A 14261-nucleotide genomic window follows, 5' to 3' on the forward strand; every position below is an offset into this window, starting at 1 on the left:
CTAGTGAGTGGGTGAATGTTAGTAAGTGGGTGAATTCTAGTGAATGGGTGAATGCTAGCGAGTGGGTGAATTTTAATGAGTGGGTGAATGCTAGTGAGTGGGGAAGTGGATGAATGAGTAAATGTGCAAGGTGGTAGGGTGGAAAGGTGTGTGAGATAAGTGGGTACGATGAGCAGGGTGGCAGGTGGGGTCAATAGGTGGATAGTCGGGTCAGGAGGGTAGTCAGCTTTGGTCTGAGCTTAATGTGGTTAGGAGAGGTGGTCAGGTCGGGTTGGTGGCTAGTCGGTTCAGGTCAAGGGGAGGTTGGAGGGAGGTCAATGAGGTCTATTAGGGGTAGGTTCTGTAGGTATGCAGGAATTAGATAAGGATTCTTCTTTCTCACATTTTCTAGTTCACTGCTCAGCTATCTCTCAAGGAATCATTTGAAGTCACTGATTGCAGCTGAGATTTCAGGACTTTTGCAGATGGTCCCAGTGAGCAGGGGAATTGCTTGGCCCAGGCAATTTCCACAGAGGTCTGTGCGACAGGACTTTCTTAAGATCCTGATGCACATTGTTGCTAACTTTTGGTTGGTTCAATTGGCTGTGTTTTATAACCTTTGCTCTCGAGTCGCCAGGTATCTTTATGATACTGCCACGACGTTCAAGTTCAAGTAATGATCAATAACTCAACACACCAATTAGTACGATTCAAATCAAAGCACATTTATTATACACAGTAATCGCTACTCATGCACAAATTCTACGTCTAAGCTACTTCTACAACTAACAGGCCTATACTTAACTTCGGACTGGCCCACCAGGTCAGGGGAACAAATGGCCTTTCGTTCGGAATCTGCAACTGCGGGATTCAAAGCCGGTATGAACTGGGAGCTTGGAGCGCCCATCACGTAGCGAGCGTTGACTTGAGACTTACTTCAGGGATGCGGCAGCTTGGACAGTTCACTCTCAGGGGTTGCTTTGCGTTGCTGAGTGACCCGGTCAAGGAGAACGATTTGAACTTGGGGCTTAACTTTTATAGTCCCCAGGGGCTTCCCGCCTTTCGGGGCGGACCCTGTACCTGGTTCTAGGTGATTGGACTTCGTTCCAATCGCTTGGTTCGATTTCTCCAATACTGGAGCGGTTCCCTGATCAATGGGGGGTCTTGAGGTGTTTGTTAACCTCTTTTGTGTTGGCTCCTGCTGGCGCCGGGGAGTCCGGCTTAGTTTTGTGTGTCCCAAATGTTGCTATTGTTCCCGGGGATTGATTGCTCATTAGTATGTAGATGGCTGCTACATTATTATGCTGATGGTCGCTGGTATCGATGCTGTCTGGGCTTTTGCAGAGTTAAATACACAGCAAACCTGCACCTGCTGGTTTCTGCCTGTGTTGGCTGACTTTCCCTTCAGCCTTTGCCGTTCGCCATTTTAAATCAGGACTTGGCCAACTCAGGTGGCTACAACATCTTGGGTCATATGTTTGGTCTACAACAATCGAAAGACTTTAACGTCAGGGCCATAAACTGGAAATAATGTGCAACTGAGAAAAATCATTAAATCTCCAGGGAGAATTTTTTCAGCCCTGTGTTTGAGAGAGTTGGTGCAGCAGGAATACCTATGTCTACCCGCTGCAAGGTGGCAGGCAGCCAATCTGCATATTTACGGTCACAATTGGGGGTCATTTAGAGCACTCTCTTGCACTTTTCTGATGGCCTCCGCCTGGCTGTTGGGGCTGCCACCCAAAGGATTTCACCTCTGTTCGGAGGGATTAATTTACTTGGTCCAACTAAAAATGTGTTACTTTTCATCCTTCTGATATTGCACCAATTTTATGGAGCGGTCATGTTTGCTGACCTGTCTCAGCAGCACCCACTTCTCTCAGTGGGACTGCTGAGGCTCTAGAACAAGGCTGGCAGCATCGAGCGCCCACCCACCTTCCTTAGTTGGAGGGCATGCTCAGAAGTGGCCAATTCGGAGGTCGACTCCAAGGAAATAATTTTCCCAGTCTGCACACAGCAAGTATGCCTCGGAACTGCAGTGAGGTCTCAATATCGGGATTCCAAAGCTTTAAGGAAAATCCTGTCCTCTGTGGATGCAATAATTAGAATTGTGACAAATTAGCAGATTTCACTAATCCTTTACGCAGATTCCTATCCCTGTATTTATCTACTGCGTGCAGTTAAGATTCCCTGTCAATTCCTGTCCACTCATATGGTAGAGTCAGAGTAAAGAAAGAGGCCATTCAGCCCATAATGTCCAAACATCTCTCTGCAACAGCGAATCTGCTAGTCCCACTACCCAGTCCTTTCCCCATGGCCCTGCATTGTTTTTTCTCTTCAGGTGCTTAGCCATGCAATTCAATTCACTCTTCTGATCAAGCCACCACCGACAAAAATCGCCAATTGTCTGACATATTATAATAGAATGTCCTATTTTTAAAAAATTTACGAGTACCCAATTTATTTTTCCAATTAAGGGGCAATTTAGTGTGGCCAATCCACCGAACCTGCACATCTTTGGGTTGTGGGGGTGAAGCCCATGCAGACACGGGGAGAATGTGCAAACTACACACGGACAGTGACCCAGGGACGGGATTCAAACCTGGATCCTCAGTGCCGTAGGCAGCAGTGCTAACCACTGCACCACCGTGCCGCTGAGAATGTGGGCAGCACGGTAGCACAAGTGGCTAGCACTGTGTCTTCACAGCGCCAGGATCCCAAGTTCGATCCCCCGCTGGGTCACTGTCTGTGCGGAGTCTGCATGTTCTCCCCATGTCTGTGTGGGTTTCCTCCGGGTGCTCCGGTTTCCTCCCACAGTCCAAAGACGTGCAGGTTAGGTGGATTGGACATGCTAAAATTGCCCTTAGTCTCCAAAAAAGGTTAGGAGAGGTTATTGGGTTACGGGGATACAGTGGAAGTGAGGGCTTCAGTGGGTCGGTGCAGACTCGATGAGCCGAATGGCCTCCTTCTGCACTGTATGTTCTAAAAAAAAATGTCCTATTTTTAAGTTGAAATGTCAAAATTGCTTTAAGTTGAGATGTATTGTTCAATTATGCATGTTTTCCCCCCGCTAAATTAAAAAGTACCATGCATCTGCTGGAGAAAAATAATGCTGATCTGATCCTTCTTTCATTTTCAATGTGAATTAGAATGAAAGCACTAAGTGCAGTGATCCTGGTGCTTCATGTGGCCTTCTGGAGCTAGGCAACTGTTTTCTGATGATGAAACAAAATGCAGAATTTCTTAGTAAAACTCTTCACCTTAACTGGCCCGCTAATAAAACAGATCCAGGATCAATAGTGAAAATTTCCTCCCTATTTGCGACATTGAACACTCATTGAATGTGAAGTATACACATTAAAACTTAAAAAGGGAAAGTACTGGCTAGATATAACCTCGGGTCGAGAAAACATAAGTTCTAATTGGAAACATGTTGAAGATAGCAATGTTCTGACAATTATGATTAATATGTAAAAAGTTTGAAGTTTAGACTTGGTCTTGTCATTCACTTGTACTGCTGTAATGTAAAAGTACTTGCAGTCTAACAACAGCAATAGCCAGGATGCGAATAATGAACCCAAGGACACATAATATAAAAGACCCAATCAACTTATCCAACCAAGGCCGAGGCGACAGACAATAATCAACGGACATCAACAAACTACTAAAGCCGAGTGCTGGAAAAGACAGTCCATGGGAATGAAAACAGATAGCACCACTGCGAAACTACAGAACAAACAATGCTGGAATCACACATTACTGACAAACAATTCAGCAAGAAACTGTCCGATAGTCAATCAATGACATTGCTGCTATACAAATAATAGATATTATCAACCGCCAAACAGCTAGAGCAGACTAATCAATAAACATAACAAGCACATCAGATATCTTCAAATTAATCAGCCTAGAATGACCTGTGTAACTCACCGAAATATCAAAAAAATCAATTCTGCAGCTAACCACAATCAGCTAGGAACATAAGGAAAAGGAACAGGAGGAGGTCATTCTGGCCTCTCGAAATTGCTCTGCCATTCAATAAGATCATAGCCTTAAACTCCATGTTCCCATTTGCCCCCAATAACCCTCAACTCCCCTGTACATCAAAAATCTGTCTAACTCAGTCTTCAATATATTAAATAACACAGCCTCCGCGGTGCTCTGTGGTAGAGGATTCTAAAGATTAGCAAAGGAGATAAGAGGAGAAATTCCTCCTCATTTCAACTGAATCATATAATCCCTAAAATGCAGAAGGAGGCCATTCAGCCCATCGAGTTGGCACTGACACTCTGAAAGAGCACTCTCCCTAGATCCACTCCCCTGTCCTAACCCCACCTTATATGCACATCTTGGGTGCTGTGAGGCAGCAGTGCTAACCACTATGCCATCCCACTTAAGCGTGAAGGAAGATGAATGGAACAATGCTGACAGCTGGGTTTGCGTGGAAGCTGTCAATCACAGCCTGGTAAAAATCAATATTAAAGAGAAATGGATGGATGGCTTGTGGATCAAAGATCTGAGGGGGTTTAAACCCAGCTGACTGGTTTTCCGTTTCCAGGAATTGACAGGTGCTGCTTCCTGTGTTTGAGCCAGAAGGCGTATTGCCCAAGTGAATGTTAAAGCAGTGATTTTTTTTCCACTGCCTTTGTCTGGACTTCTCTCTAGCTTCCAGGCAGAGGCCTCTCTTATCAGGGAGGGGGGGCCTTTAGACAGGGGTCTCTCTTCTGGGGGGTGGGGGTGGGTTTCTTTATTTAGGGAGTCTCAGGGAGGGGTCTCTTTAAATATTTAATTAGGGGGCAGTGGGGTGGGCAGGTCTTGCATTGTGGGGGAGGTGGCCCTCCGATGGGCTTAGGGGGCAAGTTCCATGAAGACTTACTCCCTTGGCCAACCACGAGGTTCACTGCATCAGGTACACGCTTGTCAGAGCTTGCACCAATTCTCGCCCACGTGCTTCCCGGCCCAGAGGACAGCATGGAGAATATGGTGCCCGGCCCATTAATAGTTTGCAAATGGGACTTAATCAATTCACACGCACACAGAGACACTTATTAACAAGGAGTCATGAACAGCAATTGCATTAGAGAGTCTGGCAAACTACATTTTTCTCCCCACTCATTCCTTTCCCAGTATTATCAAGATAAACCTGTTCTATTGGTGAGGGACAAGAGATCGAATCTTTCTTAAAGTAGAATTTTAAATGAAAAAATTAACTGAATAATCAATTGGATGCACGCAGTGAAAGTCAAGTAGGAAATTGAGCTGACTAGATAGTTTTAAAAATCATGGGCGGGATTCTCCGACCCCCTGCAGGGTCGGAGAACCACCGGGGGGGGGGGGGGGTGCGACGTGAATCCCGCCCCCGCTGGCTGCCGAATTCGCCGGCGCTGGGGTTTTGGCGGGTGTGGGAATCGTGCCGCGCCAGTCAGCGGCCGCTGGCAGTTGCCCCCCCCCCCCGGCGATTCTCCGGGCCACGATGGGCCGAGTTGCCGCCTGTTTTCGGCGGGTCCCGCCAGTAAGGACCTGTTGTGATTTACGCCGGCGGGACCTGGCCTGGCTCCACGGGTGGCCTGCAGAGTCCTCGGGGATGTGCGGAGGGATGTGGCCCCGGGAGGTGCCCCCACAGTGGCCTGGCCCATGATCGGGGCCCACCGATCCGCGGGTGGGCCTGTGCCGTGGGGGCACTCTTTCCCTCTGCACAGGCCGCTGTCAACCTCCGCCATGGCTGGTGCGGAGAAGAACCCCCCCTGCGCATGCGCTGGGATGATGCCAGCACATGCTGCCACTCCCACGCATGCGCCCACTCGCGCCAGCTGGTGGAGGCCCTTCGGCGCCGGTTGGCGTGGCGCCAAGCCCTTCCGCGCCGGCCTCGTCCCTGAAGGTGCAGAGGTTTCCGCACCTTCGAGGCGGCCCGATGCCGGAGTGGTTCACATCACTCCTCGGCGCCGGAGTGGCCCGCCCCGTCGGTACACGGAGAATCCCGCCCATTATATTTGAAAGTAAAATTGTAGTTTGTTCAAAAAATGTGAAAGCTAAGCAATGTAGAGAAAAGCCTGGAAGGAAATAAGAAAAGAATCAACTTAGACAGCAATACAAAACTAAACTATCACCAGGCGGGATTTTCTTCTCCCACACATGTTGGGCAGGTTCACCATCAGGAGCGGAAAATATTGCGAGAAATGCAATGTCCCATTTTTTGTCGGCATAAACACAATACATAATTCCCCTTTTTCCTGTTCAACATCAGGAACATCATTGTAATAAATGAATATATCATTATCAGGCCCCTAAGCCAAAATCATCCCCAATCACCCCCCCAGCATCAGAAAATGCATTCCCCTAGTTTTATATTCTCCTATGAAGGAAAACATTTTTCAGCATCTACCCTGTCAAGCTCCCTCAGAATTCCATGTCTAATAAGATCTGCTCTCGCTCTTCTAAACTCCAACAAGTACCGACAACCTTGCTCAGGGTTTCCGAATCAGACAACTGCTTCATCCCAGGAATCGAACTTAATGACACCCGAAGAAGATACCTGGCAGTTTCGGGAAAACTTGTTCTCTTCGAGGAGCCACCAGCAACCACCTGTGGACGATACAGCCCAACTTCAAAGAGAACTATACAAAGGTCATCTGAATTTAATAACCAAGGCTGGCCAGAAGAAGATGAATTGTCTGCTGTGACAAAGATCCCACAACCTTCCTTTCAATTCCGAAAAGCTTAGGCATTTAACAGTCTTTGTAATCCAGATGATGGATACACATCATTTGTCAATGATGGTGGCGATGTGGCAGTCATGTGACATGGGCCTCTGGCTTGAGGAACAAGTAATATTGCCTGGCTGAACTGCATAGTTCAGTCTGCAGTTTACCATCTATTTTACAGCCTCACAGACAAGGAGCTCTGCCTCGGTGGAATACCTGGCCTCCCTCTAAACTGCTGCTGGAAATTTTGTACCATCACCTACAAGACTAATTAATTTCTTTTTCCTACTTGTTTTTTAAAAATAAATTTAGAGTACCCAATTCTTCTTTTCCAATTAAGGGGCAATTTAGTGTGGCCAATCCATCTACCCTGCATGTCTTTGGATTGTGGGGGTGGGACCCAGGCAGACACGGGGAGAATGTGCAAACTCCACATGGACAGTGACCCAGGGCCGGGATCAAACCTGGGTCCTTGGTGCCGTGAGGCAGCAGTACTAACCACTGCACCATGGTGCTGCCCTAACATTAATTCATTTCTGCATGCCTATGTCAATGTGTGAATCAACACCACTGGAAAAGTGAATTATCCAGTATTGGTTTTCAGACCACCAAAATCCGTGAAGGAATGCTTCATCGCATTTTATTCTGGACTCTGGAACTTACAAGAAACAATATGTCCACTCCCTGTACTGTCAATCTTTCTTTTCTTTATTCCTCTCTTTACTATCTGACTGAAAAGGGGACAGTGCAAACCCTCTTTTTGCATTTTGAGTCTGCAGATAAACTAACCTTTTGAGCTCAACCTATCTTGAGTTTGCTGTGGAGTTATTAATAGAAAATTAGAAGACACCAAAACTGAGGGTTTGGGAAATACCCTATTCTACTTTTGCAAAGGGGGAAACAAATCAAAACACCTTTCATTTTAGTGCCAGGTGTTCAGAGGATAAATGAGTGCTGTTTAAATTAAGCCCTCTCCTGTGTGTAACACTAAAGAGACCAAAACTGTATGCAGAATCTTGTACGTGGTCTTATCAATGCCCTGTACAGTTGTAGCAAGACTTTCCTACTTTTATACTCCATCCTCCTTGTAATAAAGGCCAACATTACATTTGCCTCTGCAATTTGCCTCCACTGCATGCTAACTTTTTGTGATTTATGAACAAGGACACCTAGCACCTTTATAGTAGCATTCTGTGCTCTCCGTTTAAATAATATCCTGCTTTGTTATTCTTCTCGCCAAAGTGGACAGCCTCCCATTTTCCCATATTGTACTCAACTTGTCAATTCTTTGCCTATTCACCTAACATATCTATGTCATTTGAAGACTCTTTCTATCCTCCTCACACCTTGCATTCTTACCTTACTTTGTAACATCAATAAATTTAGCTACATTCATTTTACTTTATCCAAGTCATTGATATAGATTGTAAATAGTTGATGCACCAACACTGATTCCTGTGACATTCCACAAGTAGCAGTTTGTGAACCTGAAAATGACATTTATCCCGACTCTGCTTTCTGTCCATTAGCCAATCCTCATCTATTTTAATATATTAACCCAATGCCAATAACTTGTGCACCTTATGTTGCATCTTACGGAGTGCCTATTGAAATGTAAATACATTTGGAAGGGAATTCTGCAGTGAGTAACTCACCTCCTAACTCCCCAAAGCCTTTCATCTGCAAGGTATAAGTTAGGAGCATGATGGAACACTCTCCAATTGCCTAGATGAGTGCAGCCCCAACAACACTAAAGAAGCCCAGTACCTTCCAAACCCACAACCACAACGTCAAATGACAAAGGCAGCAGATGCATGGAACACCACCACAACTGCAAGCTTTCAAGCCACACACCTTCTTGACTTGGAACAATATCATGTTTCTTCACTGTCGCTGGGTCAAAATCCTGGAACTCCCATCCTAACAGCATTGTGGGGTGCACGTACACAATATGGACTGCAGCAGTTGAAGAAAGCGGCTCACCACCATCATCTCAGGAGTAATAAGGAATGGGCACCAAATACTGGCATAGCCAGTGACATCCACATACTGTGAAAGAATTTAAAAAAAACATCTACTGGTTCCCAGTTAGACATTCTATGTGTTACAAACTCAAAGAACTCTCATAAATGTATTAATTATGATTTCCTTTCAAAAAATCACATTGACTGCACACAAACTTCACAATAGATGGATCATTTAGTTATATCTAAATGTGGATCAAGTCACCTTCTAAGGGCAACCAATTCTAAAATCTTACTTCCTAATTTTGGAAAAGAATTTTGTGTGGAGCAAAATCTCAATTCCCCTTTAATTTGCTAACAAATTCTCAAATTCAGGTTTGGATGGCTGACGAGGACCCAGGAAGATTTGAAAACTTTGGACTGAAGTGTTAATGCAAAGACACATTTCCACAGTGAAGAAAATGCCCTTTTATTTTTGAAACCATTTTTTAAAACAATTTTCAACTGGCTGGAAATTCAGAACTTTTAAAATTGAGACAACAAGCTGCTTTAAAATGCGAGTCCACCTTTCACGGTGAAGGTTTGAAAAGCAAACAAGAATTCCTTCCAAAAGAAAGTGTGAAGCGAGAGACATTTCAAAGGAAACCTACAGACCCAATACTCTAACTAAGGAAGTGATTAAAAAGGCAAAGTGCTAAATTTTAATCAACTGAAAAGATAATGGGAACTGCTAACCATCAGATACACCAAACAGACACTCAAACCCTCCCCTGTGGCAGACGGAATAACCCCATCGCCCATTGGTAGAATAGGGGGCTTGGTAGGACCAGACCTATCTAAATACGAAGAGGAACCCTAGGCAGCACGTTCATTTTGACCGTCTGTATTCTTCTCACGAAAAGGGAGTGAGTCCCATCTTTGCAGTCCCTCTTCACCTCCTCCACCAAGCTGGAGCGGTTCCACTTATGGAGTCTTGTCCAATTGTGGGCCACTTGTATCCCCAGGTACCTGAACTTGGATTGGATCACTTTAAACGATAGTCCTTCCAGCTCTGGGAAGATTTTGCTCTTCCCCGGGTTGATGGGGATAGCAGGCACCCCTGCCTTGTTCCCCTATGCAGCCTAAAGTACCCGGAGTTGGTGGCATTCGCCATTCGCTCGCCATAAGAGCGCTGCACAGGAGATTCACCCACGCGATGAACCCTGTTCCAAACACAAACCGTTCAAGCACCTCTATGAAGTACTTCCATTCTACTCGACCAAAGTCTTTCTCAGCGTCCAGGGAGACGATCACCTCTGGTGTCCTCTCCCCGGATGGGGTCATTATTACTTTCAGCAGATGGCTGGTGCTCGCTGTTAGCTGTCTGCCCTTGACAAACCAGGTCTGACCTTCCGCAATCACTTCTGGCAGGCAGCTTTCCAGGTGCCTCTCCAGAATTTTTGCATCAGTGTTTAAGTGAGTGATGGGTCTGTACAATCCACACTCTGTTGGGTCTTTACCCCTTTTGGGGATCAGTGAGATCGAGGCCTGAGCCAGCATGGGTGGCAAGACCCCCTTCAACAGTGAATCGTTGAACATCTCCAGTGTTGCCGCAAATCTTTTGTAAAAGTCTGCTGGGAACCCATCCGGTCACTGCGCTTTCCATGACTGCATGGAATTAACACATTCCATGATTTCATCCAGCCCTAGCAGTGCTTCCAGCCCTTGTTTCCTGTCCTCCGTCACCACCAGAATGTCCAGTCTGTCGAGGAACTGCTTCATATCCGAACCCTTTCCGGGGGTTGGCAGGTATACAGGCCTTGGCAAAAGTTTGCAAAGGCTTTGTTCACTACGTTGAGGTCTGCCACCATCCACCATTTCCATCTCTAACTTGCGCCATTTCATTTGCGACAGCTTGTTTTCTTAGCTGGTGCGCCAACATTTGGCTGGCCTTATCTCTAAGTTCGCAGAAGGCCCCCGTGCCTGTAGGAGCTGATGGACTGCCTTCCCTGTGGAAGTGTGAGGAGAAGGCGGGCAATAGGAAGGCGTGATGAAATTCCGGTGGGCAGTTGTTTCAATAAGCAGCATGACATTTAAATTCATGCAAATGCCATTCACGCCACACGGCAGCAGGTTAACCTGCCATTGGGAGAATTGTAAACTGTTTTTATGTCAGTGGATTTCTGACTTTTTACCTGCCGCTAGATTCACTGCTCCCGCACGCCACAAAATCCGTCGTGGGTGGGGTGGGAAAATTCTGCCCCTTTTTTAAAAAACTATATTCTAAAAGACTAAAATTCAAGATGGCTTCCAAGTGGTGCTAGGTGTTTCTTGGAGATGGAATTATCTTGTCTCCAGAGATAGAAAAAAAAAGACCCCTTCTTTTTTTTAAAAAAGTTTTTAAAAATTTCAATTAAGGGGCAATTTAGCGTGGCTAATCCACCTACCCTGCACACCTATGGGTTGTGGGAATGAGACCCATGCAGACATTGAGAGAATGTGCAAACTCCACACTGCCAGTGACCTGGGAAGAGGACCCATCTTCTGATATTGACTCAATGTTTGTTAGACCACGGGATAAACTAAACCCCGTGATACGTTAATTTTAAAAATATGGATTTTGTCCTTTTTCAAGCACCAAAGGTTTCAGGTGACTGAAACCACAAGTTGGAGAAGAACACAAACTGTTTAATTAAATTACCACAATCCTTGATTTGGGATCATGACTTGACACTGATGTGAGGTCATATGATACAGCGGCAGTCGGTTGGCTCCCTGTTAAAGTTATGGCAGAACATTTAAATTGCTTTGCCAAGAGGCAGCTCCCGAAAATTCAATACCGACATCCCTTAGAAATAGACAGTCCTGCAAAAAGTTATCCTGACTTTGCAGTCAGCCACGCACCCTATGCATAATCCTGCAATACCTTGCAAGAGAAATGAGGACTCACTCTTCTAAACAGTTTCCGCCACCAAGTTCATCAGAGTTCCCAAATTCTGGCAGATCTACTACAAAAGCCTTCACAGTCATGGGGAAATCCCTGCTTTCTTGCTTTTCAAGATCTTCATTTCATCAACTCAACCAAGAAACATCGGGCCCACAACAAATTAGAGACCAAGTTAATTTCCATTTTTCTTAACTTCTAATTTTTGTGTTTGATGGTGTTGGTGAGTCAAGTTAGTGAAACATCAAGCGTTTGCTTATTTCTCACACACACTTGCCCTGAAAGTTAAAGTAACTTTCTTCATTTTTAAATGCACAAAAGCTTGCTGCTGAGTTATTTAAATTCACTCAATCACTCCAAGGTTAAGGAAATATACACATCCACCTCCAAATATATTTGATCATAGGCAATAAAAGGCAACACCTTAACATTGTCCATGACGATATACATTATAGAGCTTAAAATACTAAAAATTACAATGCCACTGTTAATTTCTTGACTGTAAAATCTTACTTCTTCTTGTTCGGTTCTTGGCATTATTGCGGCAATGATGAGTCACAAATTGCGAAAAATATCAAAACTAAAAGTACACTAAAAATATTAAGATAACATTTCATGCACACATTTCTCAAGTACGATGCTTATTTTCCTTAGTTTTAAATCAGGTAGTGCATATCTTAATAATCCTTCATAAAGCAGTGATACAAATCAAAAGTTCAACGACACCAGAAAGACGCCAACAAAAATATTAATGTTGTAAAACTCTCAGAGAATACAGTTAAAAGTATGCTTCTATTACCACCCAAGGTCTTTTTTAAAGAAACTAAAAATGCTATTGGATGTTTAACTTCAACTTGGTAGCAGCAACTTTACAATCAGACATCAGGAACTAAAAATGTGGTAAGACTTTGTGATATCACACTGAGCGAATTACTTAACAGCAAAAGAGTGTGAAATATTTTATTCCAAACTGATGTTTTTTGGAACATGAGGTGTAACAGGTCAATTTAATACAGCAAATAATTGAAAGTAAAATACTTGTTCAAAACCTATTTAGTAGTCTGGAAATCAAATTATCAAAGGTTTAGTGGCCTTAAGTACAGCATACATTTGAATAAGTATCCTTATTGTGTTCTTACCTGAATCAGATTCAGCCATTCCATGTTGTTTCCAGAGAGACCAGGTTCGATCTCGTGAAACTGCCAACAAGAACTGGTCATCTGGTGAAAATGCCAACTGAGTGACGGTCAGGCTGTGGAATGGTAAGATGAGAAGCTGCTTCCATTTGGAGGTACTCCATAAAATAATTGCTGCATGCTCCACTTTAGAGGCCTATGACAAAAAACATGCAAAAATGTCATGGAAGGCAGTAGTCTGTTCTATGATCCTGTACTTTATACTAGAGGTTCTCAACAAGGGGTCTCTGGATCCCCAAAAGGTTTTTAAAAAATAAATGTAGAGTACCCAATTCTTTTTTTCCCAATTTAGGGGCAATTTAGTGTGGCCAATCCACCTATCCTGCACATGATAATAATAATCTTTATTGTCACAGATAGGCTTACATTAACACTGCAATGAAGTTACTGTGAAAAGCCCCTAATCACCCCATTCCGACGCCTGTTCGGGTACACTGAGGGAGAATTCAAATGTCCAGATTACCTGCAAGCAAGGGTGCAATTCTCCCATCGGGAGACTAAGTCCCGACGCCGGAGTGAAAACCGGAGTGTTTCACTCCGGCGTCGGAGGCCGTTCCCAGCCCCCTATTCTCCCGCTCCGGGGGGCTAGGAGCGGCACCGTGTAAAAGCGGCGCCGTGTAAATGACGCAACCGGCGCGCGTAAATGTCGTCACCCGCGCATTGGCCGGCACCAACCCGCGCATGCGCGGTTGTCGTCCTCACCGCGGCCGCCCCGCAAGAAGATGGCGGATTGATCATGCGGGGCAGCAGAGGAAAGGAGGTCCTCCTTCAGAGAGGCCGGCCCGCCGATCGGTGGGCACCGATCACGGGCCAGACCCCTTTTCAGCCCCCCCCCCCCCCGGTGCAGGAACCCCCCTCGCCACCCCCCCCCCCACAGGCCGCTCCCCCAGCTTTCCCGCGCTATTACCACCGGCAGCGACCAGCTGTGGATGGCGCCGGCGGGAACCTGTCGTGTTGGGCAGGCCACTCGGCCCATCCGGGCCGGAGAATCGACGCTCGCCCATTACCAACGGCAAGCGGCGATTCTCCCAGCGGCCAGCCGTGACTCGCGGGTCGGTTTGGGGGGCGTGGGAGAATCGCGTGTGGGCGTCGGGACGGCGTGGCGGGAATCGCGCAGCGCCCGGGCAATTCTCCCACCCAGCGTGGGGGGGGGGGGGGGGGGGAAGAGGAGAGAATTCCGCCCCACGTCTTTCAGGACTTATGGGAGGAAACCCACGCAGACATGGGGAGAACATGCAGACTCCGCACAGACAATGACCCAAGCTGAAAACGAAACTGGAACACTGGCGCTGTGAAGCAACAGTGCTAACCACTGTGCTACCGTGCCGCCGATGAAATACCCAACAGAGTTTGAATTAATACTCTATAAAAAACCTAATAAAGTTTGAATTAAACAGGAAACCAAACAATTAATGAAAATGACACAAAGAGAGCTGCAACGTTTCACTCAATAGGAACCTGACTACCTTTATGACCAGGTAGCGTGGGCAGACTTGAAAAG

General features: G+C 45.8%; 1 protein-coding gene across 2 annotated transcripts in view; it reads right to left on the reverse strand.

Annotated features, from left to right (window-relative positions):
* Nucleotides 1–14261, reverse strand: part of elp2 (elongator acetyltransferase complex subunit 2) — a 205489-nt gene that overhangs the window by 26448 nt on the left and 164780 nt on the right. For both annotated transcript variants that reach the window (XM_072509008.1, XM_072509009.1), the window contains one exon: nucleotides 12704–12896. In XM_072509008.1, coding sequence (XP_072365109.1) covers nucleotides 12704–12896 — 193 coding nt within the window. The remainder of the gene's footprint in view (nucleotides 1–12703; nucleotides 12897–14261) is intronic.

Source organism: Scyliorhinus torazame, chromosome 6 (assembly GCF_047496885.1).
Source record: "Scyliorhinus torazame isolate Kashiwa2021f chromosome 6, sScyTor2.1, whole genome shotgun sequence".
Lineage (NCBI taxonomy): Eukaryota > Metazoa > Chordata > Chondrichthyes > Carcharhiniformes > Scyliorhinidae > Scyliorhinus > Scyliorhinus torazame.